A 20,268-nucleotide genomic window follows, 5' to 3' on the forward strand; every position below is an offset into this window, starting at 1 on the left:
GACATATTAATGGGAAACCAGGAAATGGCAGATTTGAATAAATACTTTGCATCTGTTTTCATGGTGGAGGACTTGAATGACAATTAATTCCGAAAGTAATAGGTCATCAAGGGGAGGGGCAAGAAATAAATATAATAGTTATCACTAGAGAAAGCACACCAGGAAATCTCATGGGACTAAAGACCGATAAGTCCACTGAACCAAATGGATTGCATGCTGGGATAAGTGAATATCCTGGGAGCAGTCTTCCAATGATTCTCATATAATGGAAAAATCCAAGAAGATTGGAAAACTACTGAATGTATTGCCTTATTCAAAAAGAGAGGGAGAGTAAAAACAAGTAATTTTACGCCAGTCAGCTTAACATCTATCATCAGGAACATTTTAGTGTCGATTACAAAGGATTGAATGGAGTCTTTATAAATGTATATAACCCAGTAGAGTCAGCATGGCTTCACAAAGGGGTAAGCCACCGTAGTCCCAGAGGACCTATGAGAGAGAGCTGACAGGTTGTTGTTTAATGCCTAGATTCGAGTGGTGCTGGAAAAGCACAGCAGGTTAGGCAGCATCCGAGGAGCAGGAGAATCGACGTTTCAGGCAAAAGTTCTTCATCAATTTTCCTGCTCCTCGAATGCTGCCTAACCTGCTGTGCTTTTCCAGCACCACTCTAACCGTGACTCGAATGTCCAGTATCTGCAATACCAACTTCTGCCAGGTTATTGTTTAACCTCAGCCAATGGGCAACGGTCAGGAGGTGGGATCGTCATGGTAATCTCAGCCAGTTGGAGAATTGGACCCACATTTGGCGTCATTCTGGCCCTTGCAAACCAGCTTAGGTTGTCAAGCTTAGATTCCCTACAGTGTGGAAACAGGCCCTTCGGCCCAACAAGTCCACACTGACCCATTCCCCAACATTTACCCCTGACTTATGAAACTAACACTATGGGCAACTTAGCACTGCCAATTGACCTGCACATCTTTGGACTGTGGGAGGAAACCGGAGCACCTGGAAGAAACCCACGCAGACATGGGGAGACTGTGCAAACTCCACACAGACAGTTGCCTGAGGCGGGAATTGAACGCGGGTCTCTGGCGCTGTGAGGCAGCAGTGCTAACCATAGATTCCAGTTAGGGGAGGGGATTCAAAAGTTATCATGTGCGGATGGTAACATGGCATCTGGAACACAAACGGATCAATCATCCTCTTATTGATAAACAGAGCAAGTTCACCGTCACGATTTCTGTTCCAATTCAGACGGTTGTTTCTATCAGGTTTGGAACAGTCAAACCTGGAAGCAGGACAGGCTGCTGGGTGAGTGTTTGAGTTGGGCTGATGTCAGGGGCAAGATGGAGAGTGAGTGAAGGCAGTTGTTGTGATATGTGGGACTTAGAATCCATTGAATCGCTACAGTGTAGAAACAGGCCCTTTGGCCCAACAAGTCTATACTGACCCTCTGAAGAGTAACCCACCCAGACCCATTCCCCTTGCCCTACTACTCTACAATAAATGCAACAGAGGATCCATCTAGTCTTTCTTTCACCTGAACAAAGCAGTGAGGGAAGGTTAGGCTGTTTTGTCCATCTAGAATCATAGAATCCTGACAGTGTGAAAACAGGTCATTCAGGCCAAACAAGTCCACACCGACTCTCCCAAGTGTATCCCACACAAACTCATTCCCCTACATTTACCCCTGACTAATGTACCAAGCCTGCAAATCCCTCAACACTACAGGCAATTTAGCATGGCCAATTCACTAACCTGCACATCTTTAGACTGTGGGAGGAAACCGGAGCAGCCAAAGAAAATCCGTGCAGACACAGGGAGAATGTGCAAACTCCACACAGACAGTCATCTGAGGCTGGAATCGAACCTGGGTCCCTGGTGCTGTGAGGCAGCAGTGCTAACCACTGAGCTACCATGCCATCCCTTGGAACCTAACATCACGGAACGTGATATGTTTAAAGAACAATGCTTGTGGGTGGCACGGTGGCTCAGTGGTTAACACAGCCGCCTCACGGTGCCAAGGACCCAGGCTCGATGCCAGCCTCAGCGACTGTCTGTTTGGGGAGTTTGCACATTCTCCCCGTGTCTGCGTGGTTTTCCTCCGGGAGCTCCGGTTTATCCAGCAGTCCAAAGATGTGCAGGTCAGTGAGGAATAGCAGTGGTTTGGGTCAGTGCAGACCTGATGGACCCAACGCCCTCTTTCCACACTATAATGGGGGTCTCGGGTGGGTTTTCAGGCGCTGCGAAATTTTCAGGAAGTGGCACGGCTTTCCTGAATGTCAAAGCCACACCCGTGCTTCCAATCCTCTTCCCCCCACAGTCTTTCTGTCTGTTATTGAAGGCAGTATCTATTGGGCAGTAGCCACACCGATCAACTGCCCTGGCCTCTGGAGCTCCTCGTAGGTAGACCTCCAATATTGTGCCTATGGGCACCGGGCATCGTGGGTATTTGACATACCTCTGTCAGTCAGCATTTTCAACACTGGCGTCTGTAGGGAGGGAGAGCTCGTCAACAGAACAGGATTTGTGGGTGGCCTTCTCATCAGTTACTCCCTGAGCCAAAAGGATGTGCACAGGCTGGCAATCACACGTTTCCCACTAACCCTGTGTCATGGTCTGATCCGTTGTTTGTGAAGAGTTGGAAATAGTTGAGGTGAGCAGGTTTCGAAACCGTGTCTGCGTTTACAGTCAAGGACAGTGTATTTTTTTTTCCCCCAGTGGATTTGAAACGTTAAAGCCTTTGGTCCCTCTTTAGCTTGTTGTGTGCACTAGGTGCAGACCAGAGGTAGGCAGAAGTGGGTACTGCAGATTAGAGTCAAGAGTAGAGTAGTGTTGGAAAAGTACAGCAGGTCAGGCAGCATCTGAGGAGCAGTAAAATCAAGAATAGTCCTGATGAAGGGCTTTTGCCCAAAATGTCGATTTTCCTGCTCCTCGGATGCTGCCTGACCTGCTGTGCTTTTCCAGCACCACTCTGACCTTCACGCAGGCCAAAGATATGCAGGTTAGGGCGGACTGGCCATGCTTTGTTGTCCACAGTATCCAGGAATGTACAGGCGAGGTGGATTAACCACAGGAAATGCAGGGTTACATGGGTAGGGGAAGAGGTGGGTCTGGGCATGGGATGTTGTTGAGAGGGTCGTCCTGGACTCGATGGGCTGAATGTGAAGATCTGAACCCCTCCCCCAACCTCCTCCCTTGGTTGGGGGGAGTGGGGAGGTCTCTCTGTTCCACACTTAGCCAATAAACAGTAGCCATTCGGTCTGGTTCTGTAAGATTTCACACTTTATTCAATCTTGGCTGGGCTCAGTAACACAGAGGTTAAATACTTTTGTGTTCCTTGGAGAAACTGCACATATGGCTTAAGACAAAGACATTTTTATAAATTTTTTTGAGAGAAGTACAGGGCATCATTCCAGAGCATTCAATTACCAATCAATTTTAATAAAATGGCTTTACTGACAGCAACTTAGCCCAAAGATATTTCCTGGGAACCAACCTTACTTTTCACATCCTCACCACCCCCATCTTGCGAAAATAGTCTCTGCACCTGAACTTGCAAGGTCAGTTAGGATGGCCAATAATGTCTTATCCAGTCTAGTTATTTCTACACTGTAAAGGAAGCTAATCTTTGTTGAGACAGACTATGGTTAGTTCAGCTTTTCGCAGAGTTAAAAGCCATTTTATGCAGCTTTAAGCAGAATTGTCAATTTGCAGCCTAGAAGCCATTTTGTCATGTTACTTGCATTAAGAAGCCATTTTATTGCTGCCTGTGTTAGTAAGAGCATGTATTAAATGGGTTGTTCCTGACTACAACTAGTTATTGCAGCCTGTATTCGGATTTCAGATCCTCAAACGTAGTGATTCTATGTAGCAAACCTCTGTCATAAGGCCATGACTCATAAATGCAAGAAAATGTGATGTTTGTAAGCGATCAATTCAACTGAGAAGAGTGCGTGTGCTGTTAAGATGTTTGTCTCTTTGAAGTGTGCCTTGATACTGAAAACATTGGGAACCATTGTTCTATAATACATTATCAAGTATGATTACATGAACATAATGTGAAGCAACAATGTTATCTCCTTCTCAGAGCTGTTTAATTGCATTCAGAAATACTGTCTGCACATTTGCTCACATTAATTTGACCTGTAAATGACATCTAGCTTGTACAGGGCTCTGACACTTGTCCTGTACTCTTGTAGCAGGAAGTGTGCTGGATCCTTAAATGGTTGCAAATCTTCCTGTTTATATTTTTAAAATCTGGTTTGGCTCACACAATGACGTGCTTCTAATATTTCCATTTCAGGCCTTACAGGTCTGCACCATAGCAATTTGGCATTTTCTGTGGCGGCTTTGGTTACTGCTGGCGTCACACTGATCACTGCTGTTGCATCCTGTTTGGAGAAAAAGTCAAGCATGAACAAGGACATAACAAAATGTGAGTGAAAATTGTTGTTGCATAGTTTTGTGTTGAAGGTTCAAAACTTAGAACTTAACACCGCAGGTCCTGCAAAACCTTGAAAAATGATGCCCGTGCCCTGTTCAATATCGAACCCCCATTCTGAGAATCGATCCTTTGATTGGGTGAACATTCTCTGCTCGAGTACTATTGAAATCAGTTTGCATATTTTTCCAGGGCGCCAGTTTATTCGAGAGAAGATGCAGCATTTGTTGAAGGCTGCACCAGTGTTATCGTTCATCTTCTTTTCTGTTGCGTGCGCATGTTGGATGCTGAATGAAGGTATCGTATGTTCGCTCCCTCATACTTTTCTCATTTCTTAGCAACTGCATTTCCAGCGTTCTTCAGACACGCTGGGCTGGATGTTAGGGCACACGGTGGTCACCGGCTAAAAGGTTGGCAGGGTTTGGTTGGGGGGAGGGAGATGGGAAAACCTACCGACAGTGTCGCTGGCTGTTCCACAGCAATTTAACACCAGGAGCGGTGTTAATGGCCCGTTGGGCAAGACTTCTGCTCTTATTTCGGGAGGATGTCTTGCCTCAGAGAGCAGTTGTCCAATTCAGTCACTGGCAGCTCCATTGCAGAACAGACTCCAGACTCCAGGCAGTCCATGAGGAAGAGGAGCCCAAGGAGTCTGGATTGACTGGTAACTCAGTGCAAACTCAGTGAAAGAGAGGTCGGGGGGGGGGGGGGAGATTTGAGAGACTGGGCTGAGGGTAAAAGGGGGCTGTAGGATTTTGAGGAGCACCTGTGGTACACCTGTGTCCCCTGCAGCCCTTACAGTAAAGCTACTGCAGAGCATGGGCCTTCCCGTGGGTAAACAAAGTTGGCAGAAATGGGCCGAGGCTCCTTAGTGGACCACCAGACCAACGGAAACGAGGGAAGAAAGCCATTTGATGCCAGACAGGGGTCAGGTTCCAGAAACGCACCAAGTTGGCTTCAAAGCAGAAAACAGAAGTGGTTAAGAGGATGGCACAGTGGCTCAGTGGTTAGCACTGCTGCCTCACAGCACCAAGGACCCGATTTTGATTCCCTCCTCGGGTGACTGTCTGTGTGGAGTTTGTGTGTTCTCCCCGTGTCTGCGTGGGTTTCCTCCCTCAGTCCAAAGATGTGCACGTTAGGTGGACTGGCTGTGCTAAATTGCCCACAGTGTTCAGGGATGTGCAGGCTTACGTCGGTTAGCCATGGGAAATGCAGGTTACAGGGATAGGGTGGGGGGGACTGGATGGGTTGCTGTCCGACTGTCGCTGGTGACACAGTGGAGCCAGTGGCATTTTTCCACTCAGTAAGGATTCTGTGTTTCCAAGAACAGTGACAGAGTCTAGCTGAAAGTGGAAAATGATGGAGGGCTGTGTTCTGACAGCACTGCACACTGCCATTTTGACTGAGAGCCTTGAGAGGGCGATTTGTGGGTGGGATGAGGTGTCTTAGTGATCGTCTTTTATATTTGCATATAATATTGGGAGCTGCAATTTCTGTAAAGATGTTTTTTGACTTTTTTGGTTCACTTTTTGCTTGAAGTGCAGTCTGAATACAAGGAAAGCTCACCAGCCCTTGACATTACTCAAGAAAAGGAGACTTACTGTTACTCCCTTTGAGTTGTGGCATTCTTGCATTTGTCCTGATGAGTGCAGGATGAAACAGCTCAATGGCATGTACTTTGTTTAATTATTCATTCATAGGACGAGCGATTCGAACCCTGGACCCAGAACATTGCCTGGGTCTCTGGATTAACAGTCCACCGCTAATACCACTAGGCCATTGCCTCCCCTATTCCTCAGGAGTGTTCAAGTTCTGTACTACCAAGCATCTGATCTTCTTCGGAAATGGTCTCCTTTTACCTTTAGCTGAGAGGGAGTAAGGGACTTTGGCTCTCCATCTCACTGGAAAGAGAGTTCTTTCCTTCATGAAGTGCTGTCTCGATGCTTTGCTGAATTGGAGTTTACCTTATTTAGATTAGATTGGATTAGATTACCAACGGTGTGGAAACAGGCTCTTCTGCCCAACAAGTTCACACCCTCCGAAGAGTAACCCACCCAGACACTTTTCCCACTGACTAACGCACCTAACACCGCGGGCAATTTAGCATGGCCAGTTCACCTGACCCGCACATCTTTGGACTGTGGGAGGAAACCGGAGCACCCGGAGGAAACCCACGCAGACACGGGGAGAATGTGCAGGGGATTAGCTCAGCTCTCTGAAATGGAGCTTCACTCTCAGACCTTCTGACTTTGGGTTATTATTCCTGCGAAACACCAAGGCTGGCTGTACCACATGTTCATGAGGGAGGCTGCCTGATTTTCACTAACTGAAATGGATGGAGAATGGACTGGGCTCCAACAGGAATGTGCCCCTACCCCCATCCAGCTTTCCTGGGCTCGGTGCTCCCGAGCAATCCAGATCCAGGAAGAGGAAGTCTTCCCCGTGCGTTACTTCACCAGTTGCATTCCCTGGAGGCAGACAGGTCGGGGTTAGTTTGGTTGTCCGTGTGTGTGTTGTTTATCCCCCCCCCGCCGATGTTGCTCTCTGACTCTTCCTGTTTCATTTGTTCACAGTTTGCCTGGACAAGTCCCATACACTAACTTCAGTGGCTCCAATCATCACAAATTCTATTCCATTTGTTGATGTAACAGGACAGGCGGGTAAGTGCTTCATTGTAAAGTCGGAGCCGGCGAATGGTTTCTGAAAGCAACAATCCACGAAGAATTGTGCAATTTGAAGAGCCAGTCACAGCCGTGGGTTTCGAGTCGAGAGTGTGGCGCTGGAAAAGCGCAACCAGTCAGGCAGCATCCGAGAAGCAGGAGCAGGAGACTCTCCTCGGATGCTGCCTGACCTGCTGTGCTTTTCCAGCACCACGCTCTCGCCTCTGATCTCCAGCACCTGCAGTCCTCACTCTCTCTCCCAACCGTAGGTTTAACTTGCTGTTGAATGAAGAGGGAGATCGTCAGGAAATCCTTGACTTTGAGAACTGTTCCAGCAAGCTATACTTTTTTTTTAAAAGGAAGTTTCCGTTCAGAAGATCAGCGTGTCGCTGGCCAGTGTGGCATTTACTTTCGGTGTGAAGGTCGAATTGAGCTGGCGTTTTGAACCACTGCATCCCGTTCACTGGAGCTGGTGCTGTTCTGTTCTCCTCGAAGCAGGGACCATCGTATCATCTCAGGGAGAAAATAAATCATTGTGATTCTGCTTAGGATTACTCTAGCAACACACCGATACGGATTTAAAGGGCCATGTGCCTGCCTTCTCTTCTTTGAAGACCTAAAATTAGCCCCTGATTGGGCCCTGTAACAGAAAGGAAGTGAGCACTGCAGATGCTAGAGATCAGAGTCAGAGAGTGGGGCACTGGAAAAGCACAGCCGGTCAGGCAGCATCTGAGGAGCAGCAGAATCGATGTTTCGAGCATTCTTTATGCTCGATATGTTGACTTTTTCAGCGCCCCTCTATTTAACACTGTATCAGAAACGCAAATGAACAATTAAAGGAAACTTGCAAAAGACGAACTGGAAACTCAGGAACTCTAAATAATGTTGACCGCGATGGGTGATGGGCCCCAATCCCACACGGTGCCCACCAGTCTCAAAAAACGCTCCTCGTGCTCTGTCTTCATGGACTCCTGAACGTGGACATTAACAGTAAAAGAGGGGCAGTCAGTCCAGCATGGTCACCTCTTCCAGGGTCTACTGCCTGGACTAGTTATATAGTTACACTCTGATCTTTGGCCTCCCGATTTCCCACAACCTCCCGACACAGGGTACCTGTAGATCAGGAGCCTGGGGCTGAAATTCATCCAGAAACTCGGGAGCAGCCCCTTCCCAAAAATTAAGGAGGGGGTTGCAATTGCAACGTTCAACATAAATGTGAACAACCTTTCCCCCCCCACCCCAGGCCACAAAGACTACACGTGGCCTAGCAACCAGTGTACTTATTGCTGACTGTTTTTTTTTGTAAGAATCCATCAGTCTGTAAGTTAATAATTGCCTGAAGTTAAGTCTAATTTTCATAGTTATCCCTTTGTTGACCTATGTGTAACTTTGTGCATCTTTTGTTCTTTCAGCAGGGCACTTGGGAATCACTGGAATTCTGTTTGCGTTTTTGATTCTCCATCTCGCAGTGATACTTTCAATTTGTCGTTTCATCCGTGACAAACGCATATTGAGTAAGATCATCGCGAACAAAGGTAAATTAATAATTGTCGTTATTAATCTCAGTCTTAACAACACCTTTCCTTCAACTGAATGAAATTTTCATCGGCAAACTCTGCTCTGTTCAGACAGTCCCATTAATTTGATCCCACTACACCGCACCTAACGCCCTGTGATTTGAAGGCTTTTACTTTGAGCCCTATCAGCCTGTTGCAGTTGGCTGCTGTCTCTGCCACATCATTAAGTGTGTTGGTGATATCTCTATGGCTGTGTTACCCCACAGATAATTTTAATCAACCCATGACTGAGGCAGTGAGCTTTCGTAAACTTCACTTTTATTCTCGCTCTGTTTTCAAGATGAAGTCGTTTTGCTTGGGAGTGAGGTGTGGCAGGACAGCCACGGTTTATGCGACTGTCACTCATTTTACTCTAACATAGAGTCATAGAGATGTACAGCACGGAAACAGACCCTTCGGTCCAACCCGTCCATGCCAACCAGATATCCCAACCCAATCTAGTCCCACCTGCCAGCACCTGGCCCATATTCCTCCAAACCCTTCCTATTCATATACCCATCCAAATGCCTCTTAAATGTTGCAATTGTACCAGCCTCCACCACATCCTCTGGCAACTCATTCCGTACACGTTACACTTTCTGTGAGAAAAGGTTGCCCCTTAGGTCCCTTTTAAATCTTGCCCCTCTCACCCGAAACCTATGCCCTCTAGTTCTGGACTAGAGGAAGAGACTTTGTCTATTTACCCTATCCATGCCCCTCATGCTTTTATAAACCTCTGTAAGGTCACCCCTCAGCCTCCAACACTCCAGGGAAAACAGCCCCAGCCTGTTCAGCCTCTTCCTATAGCTCAAACCCTCCAACCCTGGCAACATTCTTGTAAATCTTTTCTGAACCCTTTTAAGTTTCACAATATCTTTCCTATAGGAGGGAGACCAGAATTGCATGTAATATTCCAAAAATGGCCTAACCAATGTCCTTACAGCCACGACATGGCCTGTTGAATGGTGGAGGAGATTCAAGGGGACAGATGGGTTACACAATAAACAGGGTAACTGTCCAAAGGACATTAGTCAATGTATGTCTTGGTGGGACTGGTGTTGTCCTTTTATGTTTTCTGACTGCCCACACTGATTTTCACATCCTTACTGTGATTCACTGTCTAAAGCTACACCGATTACTTAACAGCCTTGTTATTGTTTCTCCTCGCCAGGGCCTCCATGTTCTTGCTGTTTTTTTTGCACTTCTATTAATGTTATCCCAAGTATATTTGGTCCATTGTTGAACAGCTTTACATGCTCGCACTTGCCTTTCCAGGAAGTGTTGTTTTAATAGCTGGTCATTCACTGGTGACTTGTGTCTTTTGCTTTAAATGTACATCCTGACCCACTAAAACAAAACTAAGAACTGAGGATCCTTGTAAATCTTTTCTGAACCTTTTCAAGTTTCACAACATCTTTCCGACAGGAAGGAGACCAGAATTGCACGCAATATTCCAACAGTGGCCTAACCAATGTCCTGTACAGCCGCAACATGACCTCCCAACTCCTGTACTCAATACTCTGACCAATAAAGGAAAGCATCCCAAACGCCTTCTTCATTATCCTATCTGGGGCCAGGCAAAGTGCAGGTGCAGCAAGCTGGGGATGTAAACCGACTAGAGTCTCTCTGAGATGTTTGGGAAGCCCTTTCCCTCATTAGTTGGGTCAGCATGTTGCTGGCCTGTCTCTGATGAGACAGGCTGCTAAACCCGCTGACTGAACGGGGGAAATCTTGCTGTCGGATAAAACGTCTGTTTCCAACATGCAGAAATTCCCAGGGTTGGAGATTCATCACAAAGAGTCCAAAGTGATGGGTAAAGTTGATATATCAACAGCCCCTGAGATAACCTTTCACTGGAAGAGGTCTCCATCTGTGTGAAGTAAATGATGTTTTAGGTAAATTTGCAAGCAGAATCTGTCCAGAGTGGAAGGGGGCCATTTAGCCCATCGAGCCCAGACTGAATCTCCAAAGGTCATCCAGCCAGACCCACCCCATCCCTGTAACCTCACATTTCCCATGGGATGACCACCTAGCCTGCGCAATCCCACACACCATGGGACAATTTAGCATGGCCAGTCCACCGAAGCTACATATCTTTGGACTGTGCCAGGAAACCAGAGCGCCTGGAGAAAACCCATAGGGAGAATGTGCAAACTCCACAAAGAAAGTTGCCCAAGGCTGGAATCGAACGCAGATCCCTGGCGCTGTAAGGCAGCAGTGCTAACCACTGAGCCACCAGAAGTGCAGTAAGATCAGAGTGGAAATCTAGAGTTAAGGTGTGGTTCATCATCACAGAATTATTGAATTATTACAGTGCAGAGGAAGCTATTCAGTCTGTCATACCTACACCAGCTCTGTTATCCAGCCTGGCTGTATTATCCAGTGCTAACTTCCTGCTTTTTCCCCATATCCTTGCATACCATTGCAATTGATTATTGCTATAATAAGCTCATACAATATAGTAGCATTATAGAGGCATACAGCACAGAAACTGCCCGTTCAGTCCAATTTGTCCATGGCAAACGTAATCCCAAACTATTGAGTAACCCAAACAAATCCAGCCTCAGTCCTAATGAAGGGCTTTTTGCCCAAAACGTTGATTTTCCTGCTCCTCGGATGCTGCCTGACCTGCTGTGCTTTTCCAGCACCACTCTAATCCTGACTCGAATCTCCAGCATCTGCAGTACCCACTTCTGCCTATAATCCCAAACTAGACTAGTCCCAGCTGCCTGCTCCTGGCCCAATCCCTCCCAACTTTTCCTGCTCATGTACTTTGTGGAAAAGGGTGGTGCTGGAAAAGTTCGGCAGGTTAGGAATCATCCGACGAGCAGGAGCGTCGAAGTTTTGGGGATCAGCTCTTCATCAGGAATCACATTCCCAATGAAGGGATTATGCTGAAAACGTGGCCTCTCTTGCTTCTCGGATGCTGCCTGACCTGCTGTGGCTTTTCCAGCGCCACCATTTTCCGACTCGGATTCTCCAGCATATGCAGTCTTCACTTTCTCCGATTCATGTACTTATCCAAATACATTTTAAATGTAACTGTGCCGATGCCCACCACTTCCTGAGGAAGTTGATTCCACAACGAACCACCCTCTCTGTGTAAAATATTTACCCCTCATGTTGCTGTCCTCTCAGCTTGAACTCTGTCCCCTGTGCGTCGAATCTGTTCTGTCGTTCAGTGAGATCATGGCTGATCTTCAACTCCACTTTCCTGCCTCGTCGCCATAACCCTCGATCCTCTTCATAATTAGAATAATGAATTCTTGTGAGAGGAAGAACCCAAAAGAGTAATATTATTACCTTTAAATCACAATCTGAGAGACTGGTGACAAGTTGGAACCAGGTGGAAATAGTAGATTTTTAAAGCTCAGCTCTGGTTTTCCGACTTGGCTCGGTTTTAAATAATGTTCCAGGGCTTGGTTTGTGGATGTTGGGATGAGGTGGTTCAGCGATTGTCTTCTGGTGAATTAGACTGAACAGCGCTGTGCACTGCCAACTGGCTGATTAAACTCACATTTCTTCACAACTTTAGGCAGTACGTAGCCAATTGTGAACCTTTTGAAGAACAGTGGTCAAACTATATACAACTGACCCGACAAGCATCATACATAGTTTCTTGAAAGTGGCGTCACAGGTAGACAGGGTGGCAAAGAAGACGTTTGGCTTGCTTGCTTTCATTGGTGAGAGCATTGAGTATAGGAGTTGGGATTGGTCAGGACGTTAGGGAGGCCACTTTGGCAGTACTGCATCCAGTTCTGGTCGCCCTGCTGTAGGAAGGGTACAGTTAAATTGGAAAGGGTGGACAACCAATTTACAAAGACGTCACTGGGACTGGAAGGTTTCAGTTATAAGGAAAGGCTGGATAGACCGGGATTTGTTTCCCTGGAGCATTGGAGGTTGAGGGATGTCCTTACAAAGGATTACAACATCATGGGGTCCATAAATCAGGTGAATAGCAAAGGTCTTTTCCCCAGGGTGGGGAGATTGAAACCGAGAGGGCGTACGTTTAAAGTGAGAGGGAAAAGATTAGAAAAGGGACTGGAGGGGCAACTATTCCACGCAGAGCGTGGTGCCCATGTGGAATGAGCTGCCGGAGGAAGTGGTGGAGGCTGGTACAAAGGCACCTGGATGGATACATGAATAGGAAGGGCTGAGAGGGATATGGGTCACAGGTAGGCAAATGGGACTAATTAATCTGGGAAACCTGGTGGGTATGGAAGATTCAGACTGAAGGGTCTGTTTGCATGCTGTATGACTCCAAATGAATGATTGTGGTGATATTTGAGACAAACATTGCTGGATAGCAGCAAGTTCACCTCCTGTTCTTGAAGAAATACCACGTGTTACATTCAAATGAGTCCTGATGTGGAGGTGCCGGTGTTGGGCGAGGATGGACAAAGTTTAAAATCACACAACATCAGGTTATAGTCCAACAGGTTTAATTGCTACCACACAACCACCTGAAGAAGGAGCAGCGCTCCGAAAGCTAGTGCTTCCAAATAAACCTGGTGTTGTGTGATTTTTAACTTTATTCAAATGAATAGAAGCAAGGGACTTCAGACGATCATCTCATCCTAAAGACAGCATCTCTGACAGGATAGTGTTCCTGCAGTACTGCACTGAAATGCTTGCCTCGATTACATGCTCCATCTCTGGAGCTGGGCTTGAACACATGTTTTTGGGTTTAATGTTCCTTTTGTTGCAATTGTTTGATCCTCATGGCACATAAATAGAGTCGTAGAGATGTACAACACGGAAACAGACCCTTCGGTCCAACTCATCCATGCCGATCGGATATCCTAACCTACTCTCGGCCCATTTGCCAGCATTGGCCCATATCCCTCTAAACCCTTCCTCTTTGTTTTCCCATCCAGATGTCTTTTAAATACTTTAATTGTACCAGCCTCCAACACTTCCTCTGGCAGCTAATTCCATACCATCTGCATGAAAAAGTTGCCCCTTAGATCTCCTTTATATCCTTCCCCTCTCACCTTAAACCTATGCCCTGCACTTCTCCCACCCCAGGGAAAAAACTTGTCTATTTATCCTATCCATGCCCCTCATGATTTTATAAACCTCTATAAGGTCACCCCTCAGCCTCCGACGCTCCAGGGAAAACAGCTCCAGCCTATTCAGCCTCTCCCTATCGCAGAAGAGCTGGCGCTTAGCACACACCAATGGGGGGGAGGCCCCTGATTTATCATATGGGCTCTGTCATATGCTTGCTCCTTCCTGTTGGATCTTATGCGATTCACACACTGAAATGATCCAATCATCACCGTGACGGGAACAGTAAATTCTCCCCTGTGCTTTCCTTGACCAGTTGTAATACTCCGGGGCACAGTTGTAAACGGATAGGATCTGTGTGTGTATGTTTCTGTCTCCATGATTCTTCTCTTACTCCTGTTCCCAGTTTGCCAAGGTATTCTGAATGTCAGCACAGTGTGTGGGCCAAGTATCCTCATCGGAGAAATTATGAAACAAGCCGGTGAGTGTGGACTGATAAAATCAATGAGTATAACATCCCATCAGGAGTTGTGTCTTTAGGAGTTATTGAAATTTTCACTGAAACCCATTGAACTAGTGTCATCTGCTCTTTGCTCAATCAACTAAATCTATTGCCCTTACTGAATGTGGCCATTTCTCACAGTTGCCCATCAATATGCAATGGCAAAGGTACTTCCATGCTTTATAAGTTCTTCTAAACTTTCCTTTCATGTTTGAGTGACTTTTCTTCAATACATCCATCCTAGCACAAGGCAAACAGAGACAGCAAGAGAATTCCCAGAAGCATGGTATTCCAACCGGAACTCTATCAACAAACATCTTGACTTGCGGGCTACACCACCAGTGCTTCATCCGGAGGCTCACTGAAGATGTTACCTATTACGTTGATGAAATGTCTGAAAATGAACCTTCCAGTTCAGTGAGCAAACCTACATCCATAACCTTTCTTCACATTGAAAACCCGCATTCATCGAAGGAATCATTTTCTGTATTCATTCTGTCATCTCCTTAGAATGTGTACAATCTTTCTCATCAGTGATTCCCAGTGGCCCATTCCTTGATACCTCATGGCCTTTAGCTTCTTAAGAGATTTTCTTCTAATCCCTTCATCAACTTATTTACATACTTGTGAAGGATCCCACCTTATACTCTAACCTACTTTCCTTCAATTAATTCGGCCCAAGTCTTATACTACTGAATCTAGTTGGCTTTAACACGTTATGATTATCTGCCTTTCATTGTCCTTCTAATGTGTGATCACTTACTCACAATGCATGTCACACCAGCCGATTTCTGACCTCGTGTGAGACATTTTTTTATCATTTGATGTTGAGGTATGTCTGAAACGTGTAGGTTTGGGGACTGAAGACACTGAGCAGAGGGTGACAGGCTTGGCTTTTCCACTCTCTCGATAATCACAGCTTTATGTCACGTCATCATCGACACCAAGCAATAGGTGGGGGGTGGGGGGGGTTGGTGCAGGGAATGAGGAGTTCAGGTGATTAAATTCCCTACAGCAGGGAAACAGGCCCTTTGGCCCAGAAAGTCCACACTGACCCTCCGAAGAGGCACCCACCTAGACCCATGGGCAATTCAGCATGGCCAATTCACCCTAACCCGTCCATCTTTAGATTGTGAGAGGAAACCAGAGCACCCGGAGGAAACCCACACAGAGAGAACATGCCAATCCACACAGACAGTCACCTGAAGCTGGAATTGAACCTGGGTCCCTGGTGCTGTGAGACAGCAGTACTAACCACTGAGCCACCACGCTGCCCTGGAGGCATGGTTAATTCTGTCATCAAAGAAGCAAAAAACTCAGATTGAATGTCAGGTTGGATGAGGTAAGAGAGCAGTAAGGCCACTCAGTCTGGAGGCAACCATTTGACAGTAGTTCCCTTCTACACTAAGAATTGAAGGCCTCTTAATTCCTGTGTACTCTTGGCCAGTTCAGTCGGGGGATGCCTGAGATTAAGTTGTCACCTTGGGTCCAGGCTGGGTGGCTGGTCAGAAGGGTCCTGAGGAGGGTAAACATTTCAATGTAATACTCTCTCCTTCAGCCAAAAAAAAGGAAAAACACTCATCATAACCCACTAGGGGTTAGTGGACACCAATGTATTCGAAGGCTAGGAACTCAATATAGATCAAAATCCTGGAACTCCCTCCCTAGGGGCAATATGTGCCAACCTACATGAGAAGGACTGTAGTGGCTCAAGGAGGCAGCTCACCACCACCTTCTCCTGGGGCAACTAGGGACAGGCGATAAATGCTTACCCAGCCCCATAAGAGAATAAACAATAAACTCTCATCAGATTTAACATATGCTTAATATTTCAAGTCGTTGTACTGTGGTGATTTATGTTGTTTATTTTTTAAGACATTAATTATTGACCTTTCTATTAGCGTAATTTCATCAACTAAATACAACTCTAAATCTCTACTGAGGTAGACAGTGCACCTTCATTTATCTGTTTTCTAAGTGTTCCAGGGAATGCCAGGTGCAATGAATTCTGTTCACTCCGACAGTTAACTGAGGGAGAATGAAACAAACTTTAGACACATTGACCCTCGCCTCCATTCAAATAGCAGAGAATGGATTGCTGTTGTAGAGACTTTCCTCTTCAGTGTCCACTGTCAGGCTGATTCCTGAAAGCAACCAAACACAGATTCAGCTACGGGCTGGCCCAGAACCCAATTCCATTGAACAGACAGAAACAGCGGCAGCACCCACCTGGAGTTAAAATGGACACTTCCAGCCAGGACACATTTGCACTGACACTCTGGAAAGAAAGTTCTGAAGTTGAACGTCTACCTGGCTGTTACTCCTGGCTATAGATTCCCACTCATTAGGAGTCAGTGATTGACTGGTCATGAGCAGACCTCCTGCTTCATTGGTCACACTGTGTCAGATTTGTTTGTAATGAAGAAAGCATCTGCTGAGGTGAAGCTTTCCATCTCCATGAAGAAAACGTTGGTTGATTTCCGAAGATACTTTCACTCTGGTATTTTCCTCGGAGGGTTACTTCATACATTCCAAATTCCCTTGTTTCCTTATTTGGCTTTTATTTGAAAACGAACACTAATGTGACCCCCATTACGAATGATGGGAAAGGTCGTCAGCTGAATGTTTTGGCTTCGATTTTCACCTTATGCATCCTAGGTGTCAACTCTGGGAACTTCAAAGGGTAGAAAATAAGAGCTTGATTAGGCCATTCAGCCCATTAAACCTGTCCCACCAGTCACAGAGTCATAGAGATGTACAGCACGGAAACAGGTCCTTCGGTTCAACCCGTCCGTGCCGACCAGATATCCCAACCCAATCGAGTCTCACCTGCCAGCACCCAGCCCATATCCCTCCAAACCCTTCCATTCATATACCCATCCAGATGCCTTTTAAATGTTGCAATTGTACCAGCCTCCACCACATCCTATGGCAGCTCATTCCATACACGTACCACCCTCTGTGTGAAAAAGTTGCCCCTTAGGTCCCTTTTTTATCTTTCCCCTCTCACGCTAAACCTATGCCGTCTAGTTCTGGACTCCCCCACCCCAGGGAAAAGACTTTGTCTATTTATCCTATCCATGCCCCCCATGATTTTTTAAACCTCTATAAGGTCACCCCTCAGCCTCCAACGCTGTAGGGAAAACAGCCCCAGCCCATTCAACCTTTCCCTGTAGCTCAGCAACACAATCATAATTGATTCTCTGTCTCAATAAATCACCTCCATGCTCTCCCTTGATATTGTAAGTCATGCAAACAGTACATTACTCACAAATGGGACTAGATTGGGTTGGGATATCTGGTCGGCATGGATGAGTTGAACTGAAAGGTCACTTTCCGTGCCGTACATCTCTATGACTCGACTCAAATAATGAAACATTCTCACATATCAAAAATAGCAGAGGTGCTTAAAGGGCCTGGCTTTAATTTACACCCCTATCCTCTAAACTGCTCAGTCCTGAGACTCCCCATGGCTGTGTTTGCCAGTGGCATTTTGTGTTTATATATTTTTCAAAATTCTTCCTAACCTAACTACTTCCCTTGAATGGAAATAAATAAGAAATGAATCTTGTGGTTATTGCTCACTAGGATAACTGAAACTTATTACTTTATTCTAATCCTAGTTTGAGATTGATGTGGGATTGACCTATGCTAACTCATGTCACACCTAACATTTCCCCGAACAGTGTATCGAAATTTCTAATGACCTGAGCGTTGCAAGAATTTATTGTATTTATTCTGAATAGATTCCATCAGCTTCCCAACTAATTTCCTGATTTGAACTTCAATTCTAATTGATCTGTGTTCACAGATAGCGATTGTGGTTCAACAACCATTCTACAATCAACGATACTTCCGACTGTGGTGATGACATTGATTAATCTTGTTGTTGTTGTGACCTTTTTACCTCTTACAATAAGTAAGTAATGACAGCTGAAGTTGGTTCAGATTTATTATAGTGAACATACAGTTGTTGTGAGCAGAAACCTTGACTGGGTTTCCATCTTTGCCATCTCCTGATGACCATCTGCAGTGCAGATTGGAACATCCCAAACTCCTCATAGAATCCCTACAGTGTGGGAGCAGGCCATTCAGCCCATCGAGCTCACACCAACCTTCTGAAGAGCATCCCTCCCACCCTGTACCCCTGCATTTCCCATGGCTAACGCACCTAGCCTGCATATCCGTGGACATTATGGGCAATTTCGCACGGCCAATCCACTTAACGTGCATATCTTTGGACTGTGCGAGGAAACCGGAGCACCCGGAGGAAACCCACACAGACACGAGGAGAATGTGCAAACTCCACACAGACAGTTGCCCGAGGCTGGAATCGAACCCAGGTCCCTAGTGCTGTGAGGCAGTAGTGCTAACTACCATGCCACCCTGGCCCATCACCGTCCACCTAATTGATGAGAAACAGATATGAGCTGAGAATTTGGCATTTACTGAAGTTGCCTCGTTTGTGTCAGGAAGATTGGAGAATCTTTGTCAAGGCTGTTCAGTCATTTTGTGTTCACTGCCATTTTGTGAACTGTAGTTCTCTCTCCTCATTGGTACTGTTAGTTTTGTCTTTAAGCAATGAGTTTACCTTAACCGCACAATAGTAATGTCTACTCTGCCTTAAATAGATCGAGTGAAGTCACCATAGCCCTTGTGCACCATATGGCTGCACTATCATGAGAGAGATGACTGGTGGTGATGTAACCTGAGGGTCTCCACATCTTCAGGTGAGGGGAGAGCGGTTGGGAGGGAGAGTCCTTCGTGGTAACCTCAGCCAGTGTGGGAATCGACCCCCTGTTGTTGGTGTTAGCCAACTGAACTAACCGACACCACCAGTTCTGAGGAAGAGTCACTGGATCTGAAGTGGTGACTCTCCTCTTCTCTCTCTCTCTGTCTCCCCACAGTCGCTGCCTGACCTGCTGAGTTTTTTTCCAGCAATTTCTGTTTTTGTTTCTGATTTCCAGTATCCGCAGTCCTTTCAGATTTAAAACCTTTGCTTAGTTAATCTTTACATCAATATAATTTATTGTGTATTCACGTCAACAGGTAGCGAATGGGTAAAACAACTGACTGGAACTCCTGCAAGTAGCGGTTTCGGAGATTCTGATCAGCATCAATATACTGTAAGTATTAAACTCCAATAGCAGTGACCAGTTTGACAGGCAACTCTGCTCTGAATCTTTCATAAATGTGGTGCAAGTGGAAGATTCCCTTTTATTTTGGCATTTGCTCAGAGGGTGGGAAAAGCTGGAGTTACTACTGAGCTCATCGGGAAGAGAGGCGTTTGATCCGAGGGGTGTACAGACTACGAGAGTTATCCCTCTTAAACTATCCTCTCCATTAAGTGTTTAAAAAGGGAATTAATCAAATCCTTGAGGCAAAGTATAAGCAGGTAAGTTTACGTGCAAGCATTGAATGCCAGGAAAGTGTGAACGTGTTGCCAATTTTCCTTTCCCGATTGCAGCAAATAGTCTCTTGCAAATGATACAAGTGGAGGAAAAGGTGAGATGCTTTGAAATGCTGCATTAAAACACCTGTATTGTAATATGGTCCACAGTCAACATGTTTCTTAATGTTAGATGGGGCAAACATTACACCTCCTTACAACGTAACCGTGACAAATCAATCTGGTTGAGATCTCCGAGGGAAAAAAAACTTGGCTTTTAAAAAGAGTCAAACAAAATTCACATGAAGAAGTTGGACTAATAACCGATTATACATTTTTTTTGTATGTTTCAATTTTTTTAAAAAGGTGTTCACGGACATTAAATAAATTTACTTTTGACTTTCTGTAGAAGGTGAAGGAAACACCCTCAAGTCCAGGAGCACAGCCATCACCAAACGAGTGACTTAAATCTGGGATCAATGCAAAAGAACACTTTAAACCTTGGTGCATTGCTACGATCAACATACTGCCTGAAATGTGGACTGTAAGTACTGAGAAATTGATTTGCTTGCGACTCGTTTCAGGAAGAAAATCTGCATCTTTCCTTGGTCTGATCTAACCGTGACTCCATACTGAGTCTGGGCAATGTGGTGTTATCATATCATCAATAAAATAAGCACGGACTGCAGCGAAAACCTAAATTTCAAGG

General features: G+C 45.8%; 1 protein-coding gene across 1 annotated transcript in view; it reads left to right on the forward strand.

The window, feature by feature from the left end:
- The window catches only part of LOC140454968 (hepatic and glial cell adhesion molecule-like), a 38,039-nt gene extending 17,984 nt beyond the window's left edge, over positions 1–20,055 (forward strand). Inside the window, exons 4-11 of the mRNA XM_072549643.1 lie at positions 4,308–4,439; positions 4,638–4,742; positions 7,016–7,102; positions 8,515–8,637; positions 14,075–14,149; positions 17,982–18,089; positions 19,220–19,296; positions 19,969–20,055. Of these exons, the coding sequence (XP_072405744.1) occupies positions 4,308–4,439; positions 4,638–4,742; positions 7,016–7,102; positions 8,515–8,637; positions 14,075–14,149; positions 17,982–18,089; positions 19,220–19,296; positions 19,969–20,022 (761 nt within the window). The 3' untranslated portion in view covers positions 20,023–20,055. The remainder of the gene's footprint in view (positions 1–4,307; positions 4,440–4,637; positions 4,743–7,015; positions 7,103–8,514; positions 8,638–14,074; positions 14,150–17,981; positions 18,090–19,219; positions 19,297–19,968) is intronic.
- The last annotated feature ends 213 nt before the right edge of the window (positions 20,056–20,268 follow it).

Source organism: Chiloscyllium punctatum, chromosome 30 (genome assembly GCF_047496795.1).
Source record: "Chiloscyllium punctatum isolate Juve2018m chromosome 30, sChiPun1.3, whole genome shotgun sequence".
Taxonomy (NCBI): domain Eukaryota; kingdom Metazoa; phylum Chordata; class Chondrichthyes; order Orectolobiformes; family Hemiscylliidae; genus Chiloscyllium; species Chiloscyllium punctatum.